The 26,446-nt window shown below is 40.5% G+C and overlaps 2 protein-coding genes across 2 annotated transcripts; one reads left to right on the top strand and one right to left on the bottom strand.

The window, feature by feature from the left end:
* The first annotated feature begins 6,083 nt into the window (after positions 1-6,083).
* On the top strand, positions 6,084-9,397 carry cckb (cholecystokinin b). Its single transcript, XM_053334399.1, has 3 exons — positions 6,084-6,204; positions 6,321-6,476; positions 8,994-9,397. Exons 1-3 carry the CDS (start codon positions 6,084-6,086, stop codon positions 9,128-9,130), a joined length of 414 nt encoding a protein of 137 aa, XP_053190374.1. The 3' UTR covers positions 9,131-9,397.
* Positions 9,398-16,286: 6,889 nt separating this feature from the next.
* On the bottom strand, positions 16,287-24,253 carry LOC128374026 (trafficking kinesin-binding protein 1-like). Its single transcript, XM_053334249.1, has 16 exons — positions 24,188-24,253; positions 23,706-23,822; positions 23,398-23,498; positions 23,074-23,179; positions 22,907-22,985; positions 22,689-22,819; positions 22,525-22,599; positions 22,278-22,415; positions 22,119-22,195; positions 21,400-21,648; positions 21,024-21,304; positions 19,083-19,201; positions 18,312-18,519; positions 18,057-18,162; positions 17,188-17,313; positions 16,287-16,881 (listed from the first exon to the last, which is right to left on the bottom strand). Exons 1-16 carry the CDS (start codon positions 24,236-24,238, stop codon positions 16,287-16,289), a joined length of 2,559 nt encoding a protein of 852 aa, XP_053190224.1. The 5' UTR covers positions 24,239-24,253.
* Between the last annotated feature and the right edge of the window lie 2,193 nt (positions 24,254-26,446).

The raw sequence follows: 26,446 nt of genomic DNA, 5'->3' as shown, positions 1-26,446 counted from the left end.
TTATTCTTGAATGCTCACAGGCACACAAAGAGGATCTTGATGTTGTTTCGGAGGTCAATTTCATTTCTCTCGGCAAATTTGCACACGACGGAGGAAGGAATCACAGATGAATTAAATAGTCGCTCTATTACGACATTTAATCCTCTAGTTTGCGCATTTGTATGTCTGTCACAAGTGATGAGACGAGTAACACGGTGAAAACCTCGAGCACAAAAAGTTTTTAAGCAATTTGCACATGATAATATGTGTGAGCATTTCCATCATAATGGGCCCATTGCAGCGGTCTCATCAACCCGTGTGTCAGAACAATTGATGGGAAGCACACAGTGTAATAGGTCTTCCTGTCCTGTCCATACTGGTGTCTGATCTCCTGGGAGATTCATTCACACAGCACAGTGAAGTCGCCTGAAGCCCGGGAAGGAAAATGGAAAAGCTTCATGTGTGGAAATGACTCCTCCACATCCAGCAAAGACAAAAAACATATAGATTTTTAATAACTTTTCACTCTTTATTTCAAATTTTATTCATGAGGCTTGTACAAAATCAAGTTAATTTTGCTATGCGGAATTGAAAAGCAAGCTTGTTTACAGGTATGGTAATTTAAAGATGAGGGGAAAGGAAAGATGAGAAAAGACATCCGCATAAAGATACTGTGTAATCACTTTTTATTATTCCTGAACATGCAGCAAGTCACAGATGTATGGTTAGAAATTTCTGGATCCATTGTTTCCTTCCAGGTATGTGTGTTTCCATGCATACGTGTGTGTGTGTGTGTGCGTATGTAAGCAGCTGAGGGTCCAGGTGTCTTATTCACATTGCACTTGAAACTGAATACATTGGGACTTGAGTGCTGCTGGACCACCTCTGCATCCTCACAACACCAGCACCGCGCACATGTTGGCATGAATCAATAACAAGCGTGTGTGTGCTTCAATCGTATAAGAGCGAATGTATTTGCACGTGCGTGTCCGAGTGCGTGACTGTGCAGCAGTGGTGGTGTTGCATTGAAGCCGCTCAGCACTTGAGGGTCCTGCTTTAAGGCTTTGCAGGAAGAGGGTCACGTACAGCGGCTGGTCCTGATCTGAAGATCTGTGTGACATCATGTGAACTCTGTGCTGCATGGCAACTGCTCTACATACAAGAATGCAATTATGAATCATAGACTGTAAAAAAAATTATGGATGTAGTCACCATGATGTCACCCATTGGTTTGCTAATACTAATCATGCTAATCATGAAAAACAGGCTTAAAACTATTAAAACAAAACGTACCTAACAGAAAAAAACTGAATATCCAAGCTTCTATTAGTACAACTTTTAGGACCGCTCGCAGGATTCGAACCGGGGTCGCCTGCAGCGAGGACTGTAGCCTCAACATACTGACCCAAAAATCAGCTAAGTCTGAAATTTGCCCCAAAAGTAGTCTATAACAGAACACACACACACACACGCACACACACACAGATATTTGTTATAGATATTAAGAAATGAGTGTACAGTATGTAATGTTCCTGATGACATGACGCTCCTGCTGAGGTTGAAATTGAAGCAGAGCCCACTGGAACATGTCATGAACAGTTCAATTGATTTAAAAAGTAAAACCATTGGGTTACTGAAATATGTGAAGGAGCATAGCCTTTTGGTCAAAACAGTCCTCAGAGGTTGTTCTGAGTGCACATTTGTGTGTGAGTATGCCACTGAGACAGATGCATTAATTGACCTATGCATTATTTAGCATGTTTACTAACTGTATACCAAAGCTGAAGCGTATGCCCTCGGCAAGGGGTCTCTCGCTGTCTGTTCCTATAATTGTGGTTTTCAGTTTGGATTTTTATGCTTCCGCTGTGTTGACACTTAAGACACTTTAACAAACATTTAAACTCAACCAATCAGTCCAGATGTGTGTTGCATGCGCTCACAGGAGGGTAAAGTTCTGCTCGCCTACACAGAGAGGTGAGAGAATAATCATATTCAACAGGTTGCCTGGAGGCTGCGCGCACACACACACACACACACACACACATGCACGTATGCACGCACGCACGCACGCACACACACACACACACACACACACACACACACACACACACACACACACACATACAAGAGGAGCAAACCAAAAGTATATAACTCAAGTAAAACTCACACACACACACATGTTTCACACACATGCACGCCTCCCACACCACATGGTTAATTAATTCTAATTTGAACGGCCGTGGCCTCACCTCCTACACTCATGCCTTCTGATGGTGCCTGGAGAAAACGTTACAGCATCCTCAATGTGCAAGAAAGACAGGCAGGCTCAAGAAAAAATGATGAATGTGAAAGTTTTTTAAAAAAAGAAGAAAAAGCCATTGTGAGCTGATGTGATCGAGAGAGACTCATCACTCCTGGGTGACAGCTGGGAGTCCTGGTCCAAAGTTAGCCAGGCAGCTTTGAATATGGTAGCTAGAGGGGGGGTCAAATTAAATTTTGAGGATTTTCAATACTGGAAAATCTTATTATGTGACTGTGAGTAAACAGAACACAACAGGCACACATTTTACTCTACTCTATTACAAAGATAGAACAATGAATCCAAACTCCAAAAATGTGGATTTCAGTTTCAGTATGTCATGTCCCATTAGCAGAGAAGAGTTCATATTTTAAATCAGAACGGCATCTGTGCAGCTCTGTCTGTTAAGATTCATGCAACTGTGCTTCATAGAGATTTATACTGAAATGGGAATATTCAATGGCAGTGCAGAAAGTAGTGTGATGTTCATGTGGTGTGGTGGAAAGAAAAGGTGCATTATAGGACTCATCCAACCTACATTAATGGCAATCTGGTGTTCATTTGAAATCAATTTAAAATTATTCGGGGTTGAGCATAGCTCAGCGGGTAGAGCACCCGTCCCATGTGTTGAGGCTATAGTCCTCGTTGCAGGCGACCCCGGTTCGAATCCCGATCCGAGCGGTCTTATCCTGCGTGTCATTCCCCCTCTCTCTGCCACCTGTTTCCTGTCTCTCTACACTGTCCTGAACATTAAAAAAGGCAAAAAAGCCCAAAAAAAAATTTAAAATCATTCAGTGAACATTTTGCAGCTAAAATTCAATATGGACTTTACATTTACAAATATGTAGAAAGATGTCAGATTGGGGGGTTTTAACCTTTTCCCAATAATGCAAAATAAATGCATGTGAACATGACTTGCAGGAGAAACTGTTGAGATACTTTTGTCTTAACTCACTTTTAATTATTATGAATAATACATGTGTATTTTATTTTTCACATGTATTAACATAATGTGTATTTTTACATCACAAACATACTGATTAAAGGTCTAATCTGTGTTTTTGATGAAGTGAATTAGATATGCTCATCTGTTTAAACCTGAAATAACACATTTAATCTAGCTGACACAAAGCAACATTAGCGTTCATTTAGGTCATTCAGGTGTGTAGGTCCAGTTTTCTGTCACATCCTATCTGTAGTTTCTGTTGTGTTTTACTTCTTTTTCTCCTTATGTGTGTGGTTATTTTTACTACCTTTGTTGATTTGCCCCTGTGTTGGTTTTCATGGGTTAATTCTCATCCTGTTTTGGTTCAGTTTACCCTGGTTTGTTCGAGTCTTGTCCTGCTACCTTTTGTGCTTCTCAGCCCAGACAAAAAGTACTTTTTTCAGCCTCTATCAGCCTGCAGTCTCTGCATTTGGGTCCACCTGCTGTGCAATTTGTGACAATGTTTGCCTTCCTTTTGCTCCTGACTCTGTTCCATTATACTCACCAGTTTTTATCTCTTTACATAGGGTTTCTAGGTTTTTTTTTTAAAGAAGCTAGCTGTTGCTGCCTGAAACCAGGTTGATGATGATGAGGGTGGTTAGAGTGAGCCAAAACATTAAAGTTGTGGGCCAAAAAAACAAAACAGTGAGCTGAAAGATACTAAAATGCTCAGCAGAAGACTGCTGTGTAGGTGGTGAAGGGAACAAAAGTTAATGCAGTGCAGCTTTACAGTTTGGGCTACAAATATAACAGGGCATTTTGCATGATTCTTTTTTTTTTAAACAAATATTCATTTCTATATAAATTGTGTAGTTTGAGTTCCTATGCTGAACTTTTGTATTATAGATTGTGCCATCAATCTATAATACACTGCACTGGCACCATTTGAACTCAATTGTCTGGGGAACAGTTACTGATTTTAATGCAAGCACTTCACGTACACTCGTACTTATTACTTATATTTATCTAGCACTTGATCCATATTTCATTGGATGTAAGCTCTCCAGGAGCACTGGGATGTGTGTGTGTATGTGTATATATATATATATATATATATATATATATATATATATATATATATATACATAATCGGAGGCTCACTGAAGAGAGAACAGCTTCACACTCCTCCATTCTGTCACTCATTTATCTCTCCTCATTAGACTACAGCAATAAAAAGATGTCTGTATTCATCCTCTGTTATTCCCTAGTGGATGTTAACCTTAATTAACTGCCTCGCTGATGCCCTGTTCTCTCGTCCACATTATCTCAGCAGGTAAAAGCAGCTGCGGGGCTGAGACAGAGGGCTAATCCTGTCATGCATCAGCAGGCTGTCTGCTTCATTAATAAAAAACATTAACTTACAACAGCTGATCAATAACTATTGACTCAGGCTGATTTGCTACACCTGCAATGATTGATGGGCCAGGTTAATCCTGTGGCTGAGAGCGAGCGAGCAAGAGAGAGAGAGAGGGAGAGAGAGAGAGAGAGAGAGAGAGAGAGAGAGAGAGAGAGAGAGAGAGAGATGTCTCAGTTCAAGCTCAGTCACTTGTTAAATGAACAAAACTGAAGATTCTGAAAGTGTGAACATCCACTGACATTTAATACATGTGTGGGTATGTACAAATACAGCCAATGCTTGCCTGACTGCACAGCCACCCCCTCCCAATCAACCACCCACCCACACACCCACACAAGCCCATCCTCCACATGACATCAGCTAAAAAGTGGATTATTTTTATCAGTATACTAAATAAAAATATGCCAATTTCCAGTAAAAGTAAAGAACTTTTCAATAATTTAATCTATGATAATAATCTACTTTTGATCCAGATGATTCACTATTATGTGCACATACATACAATGCAGTGATGATGCAAAGAGATGATGCAAACAAGGCAAAGCTCATGATGTTGAATTTTATGATAAGCAAACAGACAGTAAAACTCAATCAGACTATTGAATTGATGAGGTTGTAACAAATACTCACATTAGACTTGCAAACACACAGAGGAATAAATACACAGGATGTACACTCACACACACACACACACACACACACAGACACACACACACACATTGACAGGGTGCTGAGCGGGGAGTATAAAAGGGGCATCCTTCCCACTCAACAGAGAAGTGCTCTCCTCACTCTCACACACTCTTGTAACACGCTGAATCTCTTCTCTAAAGGTAAGGAAACCACTTTTTTCATGTTTTATCATATTACAGAGTGTTTTATGAGTTGTTTTTTATTTTAAACCTATGATAATATTGAAGCTATTCTTATGAGAGAAATGTTGGTAAAATGGGTGGAGGACAGAATTAACGCAATTTGTGGCAATCTTATATTGAATATTATTATTTTTGATGCAGTATATTTTGTTTTAATATTATTGATAATTTAGAAGTGAGATTAGAATTGATTCATTTGCTTCCATTGTATTGAATGAATGAATTTCCAGAGATGTTTCTTGAAAGCAAACTGGAAATGAAAAAATTCTTTCATCTTTGACAAACGGGTCAATTTGATCTGCTGATATTGCGCTCGGGATATCAAGATCAAACAGTCCACAGTGACCAAAACTGTTAAGCTGCGTGCTGTGACCCGCAATGACAGTGTGAATATGCTGCTCTGATTCATTTGGCAGATGGCAAACGGTCTCGGTTGTAGTTTTTCAGTGTGGAAGAAGACTGTTCAGTCAGGAGAGGAGGGCGCCTGTTGTAAGCTCACACTGGACTGGATCTCAGATTTCTCCTCATTAAACTTTCCTTGTATGCTCCCCCCTTTCTCTCTCTCTCCGTCTCTCCTTCTCTATGTTTCAGATGACTGCAGGGCTGTGTGTGTGTGTCGTGCTGGCAGTCCTGTGCACGAGCTGTTTGGGGCTCCCCTTCTCTTCTCAGCCCCTAGATGAGGGCCAGCGCTCCGTCTCGGCTGCCTCTGAAGGTATGAGTTTGTCACCGCAGGCGAGCACAAGCCCCAAACATTCATTAATAGAACAGTGAGTTTTTTACATATCTGACATCTGCCTGCCTGTGTCTCTGTTTGTCTGTGTTGAGCAGTTCGCCTTGAGGCTGACACCCACACCCTGGGGGAGCCCCACCTTCGACACAGCCGCTCTGCACCCCAGATGAAAGCTCTTCCTCCGGCTGAGGAGGATGCAGACTCCCGGGCCAACCTCAGTGAGCTGCTGGCAAGACTTATCTCATCCAGGAAAGGTGTGTGTAGGTGTATATGTGTGTGTGTGTGTGTGTGTGTGTGTCTCTACTATTAGTTTGTATGTGTTTTGGGCTTGTATGATATGTTATGGTACAGGTGTCACCCTTGATCCATCTGTGTTCTTGAGGAATATTGTGTGTGTGTTGTGTGTTTGTGTGTGTGTGAGTATATAAGTACAACGTATGACATTATTGTTATTGAATTAATATTATCAGTGCAACATTGGTTCATTTACAGAGACAAGTGCTTTTCCCTGCCTTTCTCCTCCCCTCAATCCTGCTAATTACTGGATTCAGCGCACAGCCAGCTTTGTAAAATGAATTAGTGGCTCTGAAAAGCTTTTGTGGTTTGAAAGAGCGCATATTAGCGTGCCTTCCGGCCATTCCCGCCATACTGTCTTCACTTTTTTTCTCTTTGTTTGACTGCCATTTGCTTAATATTTTTCCCCCTGCTACGCCAAGAAAACAAGCCTCAATCCTGTCATAGCTCCTCGTGATCTCTCTGGTGGTGTGACAGGACTGGAGAATATCCTGGCTTTTATATAGTATACTATACAACACACATACACACTGTTTAGATTTGAATTATCTGGCTTCCTCGACTCCCCATGTGTCCACATATATTAAATCTCAATTGCTGGAAACTTTATGCACGCGTTCAGAGAGCAAAATGTTTCAATGTCCGTTCAATAATACATAAAATGCTCTGAAGAGATGTTTTCTGCATCTTCAGTGGGTGATTTACAAATCACAACTAATTATTTTCATTATTTGTTCACTGCCAACAGACTGGAAGTGGACCACTGAGAAAATAATTGAAATTGTGTGTTTAATTTTTCACAGCAATCATTTTAGTCTATGTTTCATCAGACATTTAGACATTCACACGCACACACACACACACACACACACACACACACACACACACACACACAGATATGCAGGCATCAGAATTATACTTCTGTGATAATTTGCGAAGAGAAAAACAGACTCTGGAACTCTTCATTCAGACAGTGAAGTCTATACAATGTCAAAGGGCAAACTGAAATTAATATGTAATATCCTAGGGTACGAGCGCGTGTGTTTGTGGGCGTCTGCTCGCTGTTCACTTGCATGTTTCAGTGTAGGAGGTGTCATTGTCGAGCCTTCTGCAGCCAATCTTCTCGGCACACCAGGGAACTGAAACATGTGTGTGTGTATGTGTATGTGTGTGTGTATTCGTGTGTGTGTGTGTGTCTGTGTGTGTCTTGCGTAGGAGGATGTGGGCAGAGTGAAAACAGCATCTCCATATCTAACCAAATGGATAAAAATCTTGCTTCACTGGACTTCAGAAACCAGAGATTCAGAGAGGTTTTTTTTGTGTGTGACAAGATTGGAGTTCACAATGTGTGTGTGTGTGTGTGTGTGTGTGTGTGTGTGTGTGTGTGTGTGTGTGTGTGTGTGTGTGTGTGTGTGTGTGTGTGTGTGGTGATAGGGAAAATAAATTAGGGTCCAATGATCCTTTCAAAGGAATGGACTCACAAACTTACACATTGGGAAATATATATATGCATGAGTGCACAAAGGAAGAGAGGCTAATAGTACGTTGTCACCCTGAGGTCCAGCTGTTAGAGAGAGAGAGGGAGAGGGAGAGAGAGAGAGAGAGGGAGAGGGAGAGAGAGAGAGAGAGAGAGAGAGAGAGAGAGAGAGAGAGAGAGAGAGAGAGAGAGAGGAGAGGGAGAGAGAGAGAGAGAGAGAGAGAGAGAGAGAGAGAGAGATAACACAAAGAGAGGATGGAACCACTACTGGGCAATTAAAATGATCACAAGCAAACAAGCCTTCCAGCATACAAGTCACTGTGTCAAACCTTAATAAGAGGAATTTTGAAGCCCAAACATTGTTATCATTGGCTGTAAAGAGTCAAGATGTTGATTCGGTTAGCTCTGGAAAGCAAAAACACCATTTGCATTTAAAAAAAAAGAAGTATAAAATGGTAAAATGAATTCAACTAATTGCTCACATGCCATTCGAGGGCATAAAATTCAACCCAGAAAAAGTTATAAAAGTGAATAACTTTTTTATATTAAAAGTGTACATCACTGCAAATATATTTAACCGCAGGGAGACTATTAAGTGCTTGGTTTGTGAGTGCATCATTTGTGTCCTGCCTCATCCAAAAGCTGCTAGATTTCATTGGAAAATAACATTTCCAATAAGTCTGTGATGTTTTAGTTATTAAAAAACACTAAATGAATCATCTCAGCTCCGTTATAGTACTTCACAGGATCACAAAATCGAATTCAAGTCTAATTCTCTGTTATTGCAGCATATTTACTCGCAAAATCAAAGCAGTGGCATTTTAAACTTTTTTTTTTTCGCCATGCAAAAAAAAATGGGACCATGTTTCTATGAAGAATACTAATCCTCCTCCCACTTTGTCTCTCTTCCACCCACTCTTTCTATCACCTCCATCGCTCCTCCTCACTCCCCTCCGTGCACACCATCGATCTCCTCTCTCCATGTCTCCTCTCCTCCCAGGTTCTGTGCGTAGAAACTCTGCGGTGAACAACAGAGGCAGTGCGCTGAGTGCCAACCACCGGATAGCAGACAGGGACTACTTGGGCTGGATGGATTTCGGCCGCCGCAGCGCAGAGGAGTATGAGTACTCCTCGTAAGGGCTCCTACCCCTCCCTATGGGCACATGAGAAAAAGAGAAAAAAAAAAAAAACCCATGCAAGCTGGCCCCTCACTGTCTCACAATAAGAGTCTATTTAGGATGTTTTTGTTGTACATTTGTTTGTAAAACTGTAACAATGCAATATACATATGCCAAATTTTGCAGAAAAGCTCTCACTGTCCACAATTTGTTTGTTTCTGGTTTTCTCTGGTTTCTTTATCATTTCTGGGTGGAAAGGATCGGTATGGTGACAGGGTCTGTTGAGACTAACTGGACTGAATAAAGATTGAAAATATCACTCTTTGCATTCGAGTTATTCAAATGCAGTGCATGACACTTAAATGATATCCTATTCATTGGATTCACTCATACAGTACAACACATGCATCAAAGAACAGGATTATCCCCTGCAACCGTGCTACAATCTCATGCATTTTTATTGTTGTATTATAGTAATTACAATACATCGCAAAACAGAATTAGGATGACAACAACAAGTGCTGAAAACTCATCACACATGGATAAGCAAACACAGTTGCGCTAAGACTAATTCTGGTAATAGAAGACAAAGATCTCCTGAAAAAAAGAATAATAATAATCCTTTAACACTTGACTAAACATTTGATTATGTTCTTACCTTTGTTCCATATTTCATTGGGGATAATGTAACACATCCCAAAATTAGTGTAATCTTCTTTTTCTATTTGGATATATATTTTCCTTTTACTTAATTTACTCCACAAAATCCACCAGAATTCTAAATGCAAATGAGGGAGAAGGATTTGACAGGCTGGCTGCTGACATTGTGAGCACAGTCTTTACATGCAAGCAACCAAGTGATACTCAGTAAAAGATTCTTCGTAGATTACATCTATCCCCCTAGATATGGAATGAGACAGATCACCTCCTCTTTATGCAAAAGGTCTCACAGAACAAAGGACGTATTTTATATTTCAAAATTTTGGAAATGTGCAGCCAAAACTCAAATTAACAAAGCTCCTCAGGTCTCTTTGATTAGTCTTCCCTCTAAAAGATTGTCACTTCCATCTCTGAAATTTAAATTGCTGGATAGATTTTTGTTTGAAACAAATAAGGAAATGTATTCCACTGTTGCCTTGTGGTACATATAAATCTTTAAGATGTTATATGAAAGGATTGGGCTACACATAAAGGCACATTATGGAATATTTCCCACCAGATAACTTAAACATATAATTAAAGGTAGTATCTGCATTAAAAGAGAAACCTAAATACTGATCTCATTCATTTTGTCAATTGCAGCATAGCTGAAGGAGGATGAGCTTAAAGACTTGTTCAAGTGAAAGATGTGGTTTATTTCTGTTGTCATGGCTGAAAAAATAAGGAAATATGTGTATGTGTGCTTTTTTATTATTCACCATGAAAGATGAGACCACAGTCTGCAGAGTGTCCCAGTGGACCTGTCACTCGTCTGTTATTACTATCAAATTTATTTTCTGCATTTCTCTATTAAATGTTTAATGTTAAGAATTAAGTACGGAAATAACTGTCACCTCACTGCTATTCAAATGACAGAGGTGTGCCACATACAGTTGCATTGCATAATCCAGACAAACTCACAGTCACACAAAGACATTGAATCAACATTTTTTCTGCAGTGTCAAAGGTCAGCGTCTGATGCAAAATGATGAAAGCAAAAATCTTACAGCTAAGAAAAAAGTCCCCGACCATGCATTATGGGTAATAATGCTGGTTTTACAGTATGATGAATGTAAAGGGGGAATGTTGTGAGAAAGGGACAGCGAGCAGACGCACAAGGGAGATGAAAGCCAGTGAATGCATCATTTAGGGTGCGGGCCAGAGAATGTTCAAGAATATCTTCAAAAGAACAGCAGGATGATTATGAGCTATAACTTCTGTGCTAAATATCGAAAGAGCTTGAAGCGTTTGGAGTAAAGGGATATCGATTAAATTATTAAAGCGGGCTGAAAATAAATCCTAATAATTGCTTTTGACTCTAGAGAGACAATAACAGCTTTTAGAGAGCACATGGTGGAGTTATGAAGACGTTTTTATGAGAAATTTTTGATTAAACTTCAATTGGCAAATTTGGAGCTCTGTGGACTCCTTTTATAATGATTATCTGAGAGAGTGAGCAGCAACTCTGACCACAACCGACAGTAACAAAAGGCTGGTATCTCCAACCTGCTGAAGATAGAAGCTAGGGAAAAAGGCTAAATCCACCACGGTGGTGAATTGTGATGAAGCAGCCAATTATGCTGCTCCTGGCCCTATGCGTTAAGTGAAAGATGTGTCTGTGTGAGTGAGGGCTGGAGCGAGAGAGATCGATGAACAAAGCAGGCTCTGTGAATTATTCAGAGAAGTGGTTTTGGATGCCTTGGGGGAAAAGAGAGGCTTTGCCGTTTGTTTATATGTGTGTGTGTGTGTGTGTGTGTGTGTGTGTGTGTGTGTGTGTGTGTGTGTGTGTGTGTGCGTGTGTGTGTGTGTGTGTGTGTGTGTGTGTGTGTGTGTGCCACTGGCTTGGACTGAGGTCGCACTTGAATCAGGAATATATTGATACTTGAGATGTGAGAGGGTTGTAGGAATTGGCTCAAACTTTCTGCTTAAAGAGTTGAGGCCAAAAGACTTCAGAGTTAAAGGCTTTGGAAAGGTTTAAAGGTTTCAGTGGGATTTCAAGTAAATGTTTATACTGTGTGTATGCACCATCAGGTGTGTGTGTATGTGTGTTTGGACCTCTGCTTGAAGTGGAGGCCAAGAGGACAAAGAAGGCCAAAAGGCAAAGACCTGTATACAGCTACTTGCGTGGTGAGATTCCAGCTCTCATACATGCATAAGTGCTCTGGTTTTGTGTGCTAATGGGTGAAGCCACACACTTATGACAGGAACATGAGTGTGCTCCAAGTGTGTGTCTGTAAGGAAGATCCAACAACCATTTCAAGCAGATGGTCCTGATCCATCTATGAAACTGGCCGCACATACTGCCTTTCATTCTCTGTCCTGTCCGTCTCCAAAATTGCCTTTCTTTCGCTTCAAAAGAGCTTTAGAGAACTCATCATATCTTTAATGCTACGGACTGTACTCCATCCAAATAGAAACCTTGGTCAAAAGCTCATCAACCTGGCTCAGTTGTAACGTGCTTTGATTGAGACATTTTGAAAACTAATTTGAAAGTTAGTCGAAAATGTGAAATACATAACTACACGTAACAGATAAATGGTTGAAATGTCAGTCTAAGTGGTAGACAAATTTACCTAAACCTACAGAAAGAAGACTATGAGTCTACAGCCATGTTAATGGTTCACTGAAGCTGCTAGCTTCACGTTATTATGCTCACAATGACAAGGCTAAGGGAACATTTACATTTACTAACATTTTCTCAAGTACAGCTGAGGTTGATGGGTATAATTTTGTGATTGGTCATTAATGAAAGTATTGGACATATCAAAGTTTTGAACTGATGGTTGGAGCTAGATGAAAAAAGTAGGGATTGGTAAAGGTAGTACAATTCACCTAGAGGAGGGCATTAACAGTAGATGAAGAAGAAGAAGAGTAGTCTTTATTGTCATTATACAATGTATAACGCACATTTCATAGGCATCTCTGCAGTATATTTGGTTAAATAAGAATGAATAAAAGAATAAATAGCATATAAAAGAATGAAGAATAAATAAATAGTAGTCACAGGTCAGGAAAAGAAGCTATTCCTCAGTCTAATTGTGAGGGATTTTATTGCTCTGAACCTTCTACCAGATGGCAGCGGCTCCAACAGTTTGTGTCCAGGGTGAGTGGAGTCTGTGGCGGATTGACCTCCCGCACTTTGACCTCAGCTATACATTAACAGTATAGCTATACCAAACTTCATTGAGGGTTCATCCAATTGCTGTAGAGACATTTTACTCAAGACTACAAATGTAAACCTCAAGGGATCAAGAAAGTAATTGAGATTCATCATCTGTGAACCATGAATGCCTGTACAAAATGTTGTGTATACACGGCTCTGTAGCCAGTCCTTAGCTCTGCCTTGCTCCAACTTGGATACGCTGATGTCCATAAGCAGCCAAGACTACCCATCCAGGAACTTATTGGCCATGTCTTATTGAGCACGGCTGGATAACTCTAGTTCCTCTTAATTTCATCTTAGCAGATGTCAAACTATTTCACCGAATCAGTGAAAACGTTGACATGATGGTGGTGCTAAAGTTAAAGGTAGTGGATTACCAAAGTCATGAGGAATCGTCCCAAATTACAAAGCAATTAGTTTGATAACTTTCACGATATTTCATCCATTCCAGGATCACTATATCTTATAAAAATAAACAATATCTCATTTTATTTAATATATTTGTAGATTTTTAAAACTATTAAATAACATCCAGTTCAATATCAAATTTAATGAACACATTTAGAACATTATGGGTGGTGTTGATGAAGGGAAATAATTGTGTGTACCTTGTGATAAACAATATTATCCAAATGTAATTCTAATGCAACCAATATCCAGAATGAAAGTTGTCAGTGACATTTGAAACACAGTTAGATTTCATTTCTTCTAATTAGACTCATTGGTTGCCATTGTGACATTTTTTGGTTATTGCTCACCTTTCGTTCACCCCATGGCTAAGATAAGTTTAATAAGCTGCTCTCATTACATCCCTCATAGCACAAGAGATAATGGATAATGGATAGTAATGGATTATGACTGTGCCAATGTGGACAGACAAATAAATGCAATGCACCTCACATACTGACTATTGTCTGATTCGTGAGCACCATCTGCTGGAGGAGGGTAAATTATGATTTGTTTGGAGCTCTTTTCATCATTGCCCCAGTCTTGAGTGAGTCATGTTTTCCTGTAAAGGGAGAAAAATACAATTTTTATGATACCACACAGATGGGACAATTACAAATTTTATGATGCCACACAGAGGGGAAAATTACAAATTGATTGTTTGATGGCTGATTTTTTATTTGGAAAAAACCCTGATTACATGCTCACTCCAATACTTACAGTGATCTGTGGTTCTTGGTTATGAACTACACATGGTTATTCCTTTATAAGCATGTCATTACTGGCATTTCTGTGACAATGAACAGTATATATATACAGTGAGCACATGAGACGACATACTTTTTCATGAAAAATACTTTAAATCCAGATAAGATCTTCAAAATAAATAAGTGCAACAATCAACAGCTCCTTCACATCCCAAATCCAACGCATGAAAGACATAAATCAATGGTTGAGGCACTATATTGCTTCATTTCACAGAGGAAACCAGAAGGAAAGTGTCCAAAAGCTTCCGAGCACAACGGCTGATTAGCCACAATCACTCCCCTCATACTTCTCTCCATCCTCTTTGTGAGCTGTGGCTTCAGCGTATTGATCTGTCCCTCTCAGTGGGATCATCATCAACATCCCTGTGTAATGGCCAATTAGGAAATGAAACCAAAACATCTTTAATACTGACATGAAATCTATTCAATGATTTGTTGAAAGGGACTTGTCAGATCTAATCACTTTAGGAAGGATTTAGGATGGGGTAAGAGGGGAGAGAGTGAAAGTAGGGAGGACATATAGGTATATCACATATTTGGTGTACAATAAATGTTTAATCGTTTATAAAAAGTGGATCTTAATCCAATTACAGAGAAGAAAAGAAGGCATGGTTTAGCGCTACAGTGATACAAATAGCCAACTTGTGTGATGGCAGATTTGAGAGTGCACCTGTCTGGATGTGTGTGGGATTCAAGTGGATGTGTTTCAAAAAGGCAAGAGTGGGAGTACTACATCTAGCCAGCAGAGTCAGTCTCCAAAGCAGGGATCTGAGCGGACAGCAATGTGAGATATTTGCAGCTTTCATTACATAGTTTTTGGATTTTTACCAGACAGAGATCTCAATAGTTCCCTTTTAGGATACTGTAGCCTACTTTTCAAAATGTCAGTTCACCCAAATTACATAAAATAATTTCTTTGTGCCCAGATTTTGAGATTTCTGTCTGTGATCCCAATACATTGAAGATAATTTAGTTCTAATGCTGCAATTGAACTATATTTTAAAAGTCAACCGCAATGTGTTTTCTTAGAACCAATATTCATCCACAGAACAAAGTTTTTATTTCATTTAAAGAAATAGTCTGAAAATACGGAAAATACACTTTTCTTTTTGTTATTTTTGAGCGCTAGATGAGAAGATTGATACCACTCTCATATCAATGCATTACACATGGAGCTAGAGCCAAAAGGGGATTAGCCTAGCTTAGCATAAGGCTAAATTCAGAGTTAAGCAGCAAGCCTGCCTCTTTAAGTTAAAAATCTACCTACCAGCACATCTAAAGCTCACCCATTATCAGGCTGTATCACATTGATTTCTGTACACAAACAACTACTGTATTTCTGGTTTTGAGGGAGTTATGGGCTGTAGCTATTTCTTGGAGAACAAGGACCTGCCCACTGACTCCCTGGAGTCTAGTTGTCACCGTGAGGTTACCACATGCCAAATAGCACTTTTTACATTTCTGTTTAAATATAGATTAAACTAAAGGGATACAATATGTTCATTTGTGAGTGTAAGAGTTGATTGTGTAGAACTTTAGACAGAGCCAGCTTGCTGATTCCAGTGAAGCTAACTGCCCCCAAGCAAAAGCTCTGTACTACAGACATGAGATTAATATCCATCTTCTCAATTTGGAAATAAAGTGCATTAGCATATTTCCCAAAATATCAAACTTTAATTAGTAGAAAGAATTGAAAACGGTGCATGGCATGGTCTAGAGAGTATCCAAAGTAAATGGGACTTTATATATTTAAAGGCAAGCTAACCCTAACCCTATCCCTTCAAAGACAACTATCTCTCAGCATGGCTACATACCAATAATGGTCGTTTGGAAAATGAGTTCATGTGTATTTTGGGTGAACTGATCCCTTTAAGTTATTTTGCTTATAATTCAAGCATGAGTCGCCACCTAAAAGCACTGGAGAGTGGATTGTGTCAGTGTGGACCCACAGTAGTAATTAGAAACTGTAGTGCCATGTTGGTGTCATACAGTATGAACAGTGTCAGTAAGTGTTTGGACTCCAGGTGACTGTTCAACAGCCAGTCCTTGGCCCTGCCTGGCTCCTATGTGGATACCCTGATGGAGAGAAGCAGTCCAGACTACTCTGGGGGCCCTGGGGCTTTCATGGCCATGCTGGCTCCAACCATGGCTGGATAACTGCGGTTCCTTCTTATTCCATCAGGCGCAAAAGGAGAGCCGGATCTGCGCAGACCCCCAAGAGGCCCTAGGATGGGGCCTGGACTCATTGCTCTTCCACCCTGTGCTCCAGCCACACCCAGCCGCTTCACCTTGTCCAGCAGGTTGAGGTTGTGAACGGTGACGCTAACGTCCGTCTGGCTTTCGCAGTCCCTCCCTCTCTGCCTGCCCCTCATCCCCCCCGTCACCTCTTTCAGAATGGAACGGGCCGGTTTGGAAGCCAAGAAGTTGTCATAGGAGGGGCTCTTGAAGTCGAAGCCGAGGGAGGTTGGCACTGCTGAAGCTCCCCGTCCCGTGGGGGAGTTCGGAGGAGTAGAGGGGCGCAGGGGGTCAGGGTTGGGAACCCTGTGAGGAGCGATGGACGTGCTGAATAAAACTCCTTCGCTGCTCTTTCCATGCTCCAGGCCCTGACTCTGGTGATACATTGCTGCTGAGATGCCTCTCTCCTGGAGAAGGCGCACTAAGCCCAGGGATGTGCTGGTGGTGCGTGTTGCATCTCTGTAGAAACATGGGGAACAAATGAGAGTCAACAACATACAGACTGATCTCTGTAAAATAATATTCCTCTAAAAAATCTTGAGTCTAAAAACTTTGATCCTAGTTGTGCAATCTGCTTTCTTTTGACATGTTTTAATTTATCAGCAGCTTTTTGTAAACCACCTCTGAAAATTGTCAGTCTTGTAGAAGACAGTCAAGGTATTGGTCTCAACTACTGCAAAGGTTTTTTCCACAGCAGCAAGAAGAAGACATATATTTAGATATTAGCAGAAGATTTTTCGTTTTCTGGTGTGTTTGTGGTATTGCCTGAGGTTAGTTGAGGATTCGGAGGGCCTGAGACCGAGCCTGCGGGGCGTGCAGGGTGTAGCAGCAGGAGTACCCAGCAGAGTGCTGGTCATCACACAGGAAGACGAAGCCGGTACTGGGTTTAGACTTGAAAGAAAGCAAACAAAAAGCAAAAACAAAAAGTCTTTGAAACATTGAAAAAATGATACTTCTTGCTTATTTCAACAGCTTAAATAAATATTTCATTGTAATAGTGCAAAACTGGAACGTGTTGTGCACAGGGGACACCCCTCTTCTTCGAACCATAAACACATGCATGTATTATTTAGCACCCTCTCTGTGTCTGGCACACAATATTGACTAAATGTTGTTTCTTGGACACCATCCCACCTCAACAACTGCTGTTTTGGTCTTAATCGTCCTCTGAGATTTAGTCAAATTCAGACTGAATGAGCATTCAGCACACTGCAGGCTTCTCAAAGTGAAACAAATCTGAACAACATAAACATTTCAAGCTGCAGCATATGTTTAGATTGTATTTGTGCTTATATGTTAACTTTAAGTCATTATAATATATTGAAATGTAATAAAAGATGCCTTTTTTAAAGCACGGACCATTCAAAAGTGAAGAAAATGTTAATTCTCAGGGAAAACAGAAGACAGGTATCATTAAAAAAACATCATTGTGTCATCAGTAGTTTCATAATAGGTCACATTTTTTAAATGGCTGTTCTTTGCAGAGGAGGAATAACTTTGGAATAGTTTATCATGATATAATTGAGGAAGATCAAAGAGAAAATTACAAGGAACTCAAGGGAGCCGCACAAGTTGACTGTGATCATACATTTTTTAAGCAGCACCAGAAGCAGTCTGTTAGTTATGTTGCTTACCTTGGTGTGACCCGCGTCAGCTCATCAGTTGGGTGGAGGATCCGACAAGTAGTGAAGGTGTAAGTAGAGCTGGTGTGAGCCATGCATTTACCTGGGTAGTATGCAGCTGTACACACACACACACACACACACACACACACACACAAAAAACAAGTCATTAAAGAAGCCATGATACACTGTAGGTGTTTCAGACATGTTCAACAGTGTGGAGGTTTAAATATACTATGTGTGTACGCATATACAGTACGTCCTCACCCAAAGCATCAGTGTTACTAAGATGTGGTGATGGAGATGGAGAGGGAGGAGAAGGTGGAGCGAGGATGGGCACCGGCTGCCCGGGGTTGGCGCTGCCCGTGCTGGAAGTGGAGGGCACAGCTGGGGAGGCAGAGGCCGAGGAGGTGGGCAGGTTTTGGAAGTACTGCTCCCCTGGTTCATCTTCTTCAAAGCCACCCCATGGATACACCTGTAGACAACGCAGCAGAGACATGACTCCACAGAATTATACATGCACACTATACATGTGCAGCAAGTGTTACTAGTGTCACACTAAAATTACTGTAAGTAATATAAACATTTCTAAACAGTAGGATAAGGGTTATTTTGCAAGAAATAAGTCAAATCCTACAATATAAACACACACAAGGTGTAATCTTACTTCTAAATATTGATATAAAGTTGATTTATTCAGAATCTATTCATACAGATTTCCTGAATCTTCTATTCATTATGTAATTTATTCATCTTTGTTCTACAACTGAACTAGATGAAATGTGAAATAGGAGACAAGTTTAAGGAAGATGGACTGTTAATTTGATATTGGTGAAAAAGAGCATCCTGGAGCACTGTACTGTACAACACTGCAGTCTGGTTACATTAACTCTGCTCATACGTGGGATTTTATTCCCCCTACTATAAAAAAGGACAGTGAATTCCAAGTTTAGGGGTGCTATAAAAAGTTATATAATTACTAGATATGTATGAGGATGACCATATTGTGGTTATTGATATGAAATCAGACACACAGACCTGCTCCAGCTCCAGTTCCAGGGGTCTGTAGCCCTTTGACACAACTCCGGGCCTGGGGTCGAGGATCACACCGAGGTGAGGCTGTGCTAACTGCTGCCAGTGGTGCAGGGTGGCAGAGCCTGGTGGGAAAAAATGAATGAAACTGCTGTATACTGTGACTACTGTTTCATTATGTTCAAACACACAAAGTAGTACATTTATCACAAGACACTCCAGAAATAGCTTATTAGTAGTTGTTATTGACTTTTTTAACCTTTTCTTTTTGTTAATGGGAGTGAATTGTGTCATTCACCAACCATGATAATGTGTATAAACCGGTCTGTGACATCAGTATAGAGACAACTCTCAACTGTAACCAATTGTAATAACATAACCAGCATATGAGAATATATAAGATAATAAATAAGATGGCATATAGGTATCATTAACAATGGCTTCCTTTTATATTAAGGGGCCCCAGTAAGCCATGACAGTTTGATAGTGAGCCAATATGAACAATTCAATAACCCTGAAGGTGAAGCAGCTAATTGAAAATCATCCATCAATACAGACATTTTATTATTGACAGCTGTGCTTTCCAAGATAGCTTTGGTGAAAAAAGACTTAGTATGTGACAAATATATAAAGTAACAAATCATAATATGACTTTAATGCTATTAAGAGTGTGTAGCTAGTGTGTAGTGTCTATTTAAAGAGCTGACAATAAGTGACAGGTTGTAGTGATCAGTGATCAGGATGAGAGGAAATAAAAAGAGCAGAGATACTGGACAGCAACATGAAAAAACAGTAAAAGAAGATGTAAATGAAATGAGATGGAGAAGAAATTAGAATGACAGAAGTTTTTTTTATTGGTCAGCCACATTGAATTTAAATATATGGAAAGCAAGAAGTGATAGAATGAACACAGAAAAGAGGACAGCCAAATATAAACAAAGAAATACATGAAGACAGAATAATACAGATGAGAAGGCGGAAATACAAATAAGCAAAAAGGAAATGTGTGTATGAAAACAGAAGCAATAAGAGGGTGTATATACATGTATGATGGAGCTGTTTGGTAAAATAACAGTACAAATTACAGTTACAAATTACTACCAGCAGAGAGCAGCACAGGCAAACAACATCAACCCTTCAGGTGAATTCAAAGCTGAATCATAAGAGAGATAATACTCTGCTGGCACTCTCTCTGGGTTCAAACTTGAAGCATGTTACACTTGTTACTCCAATGTGACATCATTAAAGGTGAAGATCTGTGACATCACTTAACCCCTATGTATAGCTGTCATATGTAAATCCTTATTTTAAGTGTGTTTTCCCTGATCCCAGAGGGAGGTCAGAATTATTTTAATGACACTGATGAAGTCCACCAGCTGAAACGTGTTTGCATAGAAATAAAGTTAGACGAGTGTTGCTGGAGTTTTGACCCCTTCCTCTGTGCACCTCGAAAGTAAGTGAAGTTGTGCCAGAAACCTCAGCTCTGCTTCTACAGGATTATTTAAATATCAAGAAAATGATTTGCAAATGATTTGGATGCATGGCACAAATAGACCGCCCGTTCACTCACTGTGTTTGTCTACAGCCAGCCTCTGGGCTGTGTGTCTCTGTAATAGGAGTGTGGAGATGCAAAACTGCCCGACTTGTGATGGTGCATGAGAGACCAGAAAGAGTTGAAGAGCATGAGCGATAGAGGTCTGTCATCTCTCTCTTCTGCTCCCTTCATCTTCTTGCTCCCGGCACGATCTCTGGCCCACCTCCTTCCTCTCTCCCTCTCTATCCCTGCTCTAGTCTTCCTCGCCCAGCCCCATCCCTTATCTCTTTCCATCTCGAGTGTCCGCCCATTCCTGCTCTCCCTCCCTTTCTTTGTCCCGACCCCTCGGTGTTGATCGCCTTCCCGCTTCCTCCCCCCCTTGCAGCTTATCCCACGCTCCCGTTCACCCTCACCTTCGAGCGGTTTGACGATCTGGAGTTTGTCAGGGAGGTAAGGCCCTCGTGTGGCCCACAAGTGGAGGTTCCCTAGGGACATGATGCTTTCTGAGGGGGTCAGCGCACTCTCCTGGCTCAGGGCATCGTGTATACCTCCATGTCCTCCTCGCCTCCGCTCCCTCTCCTCCTCAAAGAAGCGTCTCTCACTCAGGTTGTTTTGTCGACGCAGAGACAGGCGGCGCAGGGCCAGCCGTAGGTCCTCAGCCCCACTCGCCTTCTTCTCTCGGCCCTCTGTGCTGCTAACAGAACAGAAATGGAAATATATATATATGTTTTGAGTATTTTTTGTCAAGCTCAACTTGAGAAATGCACTGTTATTGACTCTCTTTCTCACCTATCTTGATTGGATGTTGTCTCCATTAGGATGCTCTGCGCCCGGTTGTCAAGGGCAATATTGTCTGCGCTGATGTCACCTCCATATATGCTGGAGCGAGGTGTGGAGAAGCCGCTGGACTGTGGCGATGTGCGAGCTGACAGAGATTGGTTGGAGCCCGGGATGTTGGCGCTGGTTGGAGTCAGTGAACGCTGGCGGACTGTCTGATTGACATTCTTCACTGTCTCGAAAACACGCTTACGATGGATTCTGCACGGAATCAAACACAAGGGTTTTAATTCAGTTTCATGTCATTAAAATATCATTATACAGAAGGTCTACTGTGTGTGGTGTGTGACTTATTGTTAGGATTAGGGTTAAAAAAATCCATGCAATTTTCGGAGTTTAAAATTATACATATTTCTTCAGGAAAGAATTGCACTTTTAAATGTTAATGAGTGAAGCTTAAGCAAGTAATACATTTTAGCTGATTTCCACATATAAACTAACCACAAATGCTTTATTTAGCTAATGAAATGAGCAAACTTGCACTACTTCGAGTTCATTTCTTGATTCTTAACTGGCAAATGTTGACTAGGTTACTGCTTTTGTCTCATTCTTTCTTGCCCAATGATGTAATCTATTGTTGCCAATAAACCTTTACTTTCTGAACATTAAATAAGACTATTCACTACACAGTCCTTGTGTTTTAAGTGTAATATGAAGCACTTGATCCATACTTCTGTTCCTCGCACTCTGGATCGTCCAGACTCAACTCCTTCCTCATTGTTCCCTCGATCTCAGCCGCCAGAGAATCCTGCAACACACAAACTCGTGAAGCAATGGAATATTATCATGTATACACACATGCTCTGCCACAAACACACACGCTCCCTCACCATTGGGTAAAGTCCCAGAGGATGGTAGCGTCGAGGGGTTCCTGCTGGGTAGTTTCTGTTCCTCAGGTTCTTCAGCTCCTCCTGGGCTTCATGCAGCATCTCGATGCACTCCAAGTACTTCTCCTCCAACTCCTGGAGCTGTTGCATTACAAACATTAAACTTAACTTTTAAAATCAAAGTCTAACAGTCTGGTGTCATGACAACAGAAAAACAGTGCTCACAGTGAATAAATTAGTCTATATTTACCTCTGCTGTAAGCTGCTTCTGGGCATCTTTAGCTGCTATTAGGTGCTGAGAGAGCTCCTCATTTTCCACTGCAAACTGAACACACATGGTTTGAGTGAGCAAAATAACATTGCAACACTTATATATGAGGCTAAACAATAATAATGTGAGTAACGTGAACTCACAGATTTGGCTTTCTTTTGCAGATCGACTATCTGAGAGAGGAGGTGTGTGATTTCCTCTTGCTGCCGGGACGCATCCTCAGTCTTACGAGCCAGTTCCTCTGCTATGGTAGAGATCTGGAGACTGGACAGCCCTGAAAGCAAAAGAGGAGGATGAGTTTAGTTTAGTCAGCACTTTAGTCGAAAATAGAAGGAGAAACTGAGAGTGAAACAAAACTTACTGAGTTCCTTCACACAGTCATTAACAAGCTGCTGCTCCTTTTCTTCATACGTTTCTGTCTCGGACTTTAGATGGTTGGCCTGCACGTAGACATCCATGATTAAACACTACACTCTCAGCATTTTGAGTCTCCTAAATTCTGTGTGTCTGTAGTGTGTGTGGGAATACCTCTGATCGAAGCGACAGGTTCTCTTCCTCCAGCTCTTTGAGTTTCTTCTGGAGTGTGTCGCTCACAAAGCCTCCTGAAGCTGTTTCCATTTTACTCTTCTTGCCCCTTTAAACAGATAAATAGAAAGAACCACAGCCAGACAGCTTAAAGTCACTCTATTATTCTTTGCAGGGTTCTAGTCAAGATGTTAAACTGTGTTATTGCTCACTTTTGCTCATGCTATAGTATTTTGCATCCCCAAAAGTATACATGGTTAACAATTACATCAACTACTTATTGATTGGAGGAATTATATAAATAAATAAATAAAGATAGATGCTAACGTTGGGGAGCTGCTGGAATCCTCCTCGCTCTCCTCAGCTGCATTGGTGTAAAACTGCAGAAGCTCATCCTTCAGGTTCAGCTCATGGTGCAATTGGGCCACCTGTAAGAGGAGAGCTAATGTTCACTACTCAGAATAAACATGTGTACTCTACAAACATTGATCTTAAATCATATCTCAGTCACCACACTTACCCCAAAAGTGCCAAATATGGAAAAATAACTAATTAATAATATAAATCCTAAAAAGATCATCATCAACAACAGTTTTATGAGTCAGTGGTTGGTTAATCTATGTGTATGTGCACACCTCCTCTGTAATTTGTGCCACTTGTTCCTCCAGATAGTCATTCTGCTCAGTCAGGGTTTGGTTCTTCTTAAGGAGTGATTGCCCAATCCTTGCAGCCAGCTCCAGATCTCTCTCTTTCTATAGGAAGAGAAGAGAAGAGAAGAGTGGTTGACCGGTGAAGTACAGCTGCAATTGAACATCGATGAACTAAATCTATTATTGTTGGTGTTTATTGGGGGTGGAGGTTCAATAATTGTTGGCTAGTTTAGAGACTGAACTCACTCAATATTTTTAGTGTTTTACTGTAATGCTTTATTTAATTCACAGTATCAGGATACCCAAAAAGCAAATCTTCCAATAATAGTCATGCCATAACCTAAAATCTTATTTTGGTAATAACATCAAACCTACAGCTTCACTTTGTGATTTAGCCTGATTAAAAATCCTCTCTAGTGCAGCCGTGAATTAAATTGATAGAACAGACAAAAATAGATCCTCCTCACCTCCTCCAACAGACGTGTGACAGCATCGATGTCATTGTAGGTCTTCGTCATCTGGCCCACTCTGTCTGCACATAGCACTGAGGGAAATATCAAACGCACAAACACAGTGAAGAGAAGGAGGTGCAGAGAGAGCGACTGAGAAAGTTTTCCTGGAAATGTTCCAACTAGCTTGTCATTACCACGTATAATTGCACACACGCACGCACACAATTGAACATGTACAATTGCACACACACACTATCATATTATGTAACAGAAGGTTCAGAAAGTCATCCAATCAAAGGTTGTGCAAGGTTCATGTTTAGGATGCAACACTTCCATCACCAATGATACGATGTTACTGCATGACAGAGCAGAGCTAAGTTAAAGGGGGAGGGGTTGTTTTCCACAGCGCACACAGCAGTTGCCTGTGTTACCCTGGAGCGATTGCTCTCATTGACTTCAGTGCTCAAATCAATGATGTACTGTACAACCTTATTGAATACATTACGTTAAACCTTTGTAATCCAGTTAGTATTACAAACAGTGTTTCAAGTTTGATGATTCAATTGTTTCATTCAGGCACCTTCCTGAAAACAAAGATTAGCAACTATTCTAAAAGTATTATTCAGTCTGTCTCAAGCAACAATGAACCATGGGAGAGTTTATATGTGACAGGGATGAAATGTCATAACAGAACTAATTCAAAGTCAGAAAGCTTCAGAGGACATTCCTCTTAATGAGGATTTAGCTTGTTACCATTAAGCTCTACTGTAAAACCTTTAATAAGAATAATATATATAATATCCTGAGCCACAAGGTCACAATACATTCACATCTGAATGTATTGTTTTGTCAGACTAACACTCCAAAAACCAAATATATGCCATTTACTAAAATGGAAGACCAAGAAAAACTAAAATTTCCCACATTTGAGACTCTGAAACCATAAAATGTGGCTTAAAGGTTTAACCAATCATCAAAACTGTTTCTTTTTGATTGACTGACTAATTAATTGTTTCATCGCTAAATCTGAAAACACAGAAAAATGTATTGAAATGCTATTTTGGTGTTGCTTGAAATCCTGCAAAACAAATTAGTAATCTAATGCACTTATTAAACAAAGTGTAAAATAAATATATCAAGCTACAGAAGTCAGCTTGCAGTTCAGTCTGCTGTGCACAAAAACTCTAACCAAAGCACTGGATATAAACCAATACGACAATAAAACGAATCAAATATTTAATCACATTACACATCTCCGATTTCTATATTCTAGGCAAGGGCTTTACCTTTCTTAGCATCCTTATAGTACCAGTCATCCAACTCACATTCATCTCCCATCAATCTCTCCATCCTGCTCTTGCTGTCCATCTCCTCTCTGAGCTCCACATTGACGGACAAGCAGAAAAGATAACTGGTCCAAACGCCGACCCATTCACATCCTCTCTCTCTCACTCTGCTCAGCTAATGTATAACAGGCCCGGAGACTGAATTACCCTCCGCCCACATGCCCATGTGAACAAGTGTGAGGGAGGCGGAGAGATGAGAGCTCTCAGCCGAGTTGAAACGGAAGTAGAAGCTGGAGAGAGAGGATGAAGCGAGAGCCAGTCCGAGATAGCGGGCCGCAGTGTGAATCGCCACATCTCTCTCCTATTCACCTGTCTTTCATTCCCTCATTTCCTCTCCTCTGCTCCACACCAACATGCATCTGCCTCCAGAAACAGTTGCCATGGTGATCCTCATCCACAAACATCGCGCACACACACACACACACACACACACAAACACACACACAGGTAGAGGCTTATCTTTGTGGCTCAATAACAGAGCACAACACACTGGGAAACAATAGTCTGACATGTTTGTAACATTCTTCTGCTTGACTCCATAGATTACACACAACATAACACAATACTCAAACTACAACTGTAAAATATTCAATACACTCAATAACAAAAATGACTCATACTAAAGCAGGTGATATTTAAAATAAAAACAACAAATGGGAAGTGTTGAAGACTAACTATCAAACGTTTGGAATCTTAATTTTCCAGTGACTGCAATGTGCTAACAAGAAAAAAATATGTGCTGTAGATTTTTTTTTTTTTAACACAAGCAACAAGGTGAATGTAGTGCAATAGGCAAATCTATGACATTGTAAGCATATAGACACCGCATCCTAGTAATACTGTCTGTAAAATCATAAACCCTAAAACTACACTAGTACAGTACAATTTATAGGATATACAGTGAAACCTCAACATGTAGGCCTACTAG

The sequence above is a fragment of the Scomber japonicus genome, chromosome 15, assembly GCF_027409825.1.
Source record: "Scomber japonicus isolate fScoJap1 chromosome 15, fScoJap1.pri, whole genome shotgun sequence".
Classification (NCBI taxonomy): Eukaryota; Metazoa; Chordata; class Actinopteri; order Scombriformes; family Scombridae; genus Scomber; species Scomber japonicus.
This window is presented reverse-complemented; position numbering and strand designations above follow the sequence as displayed.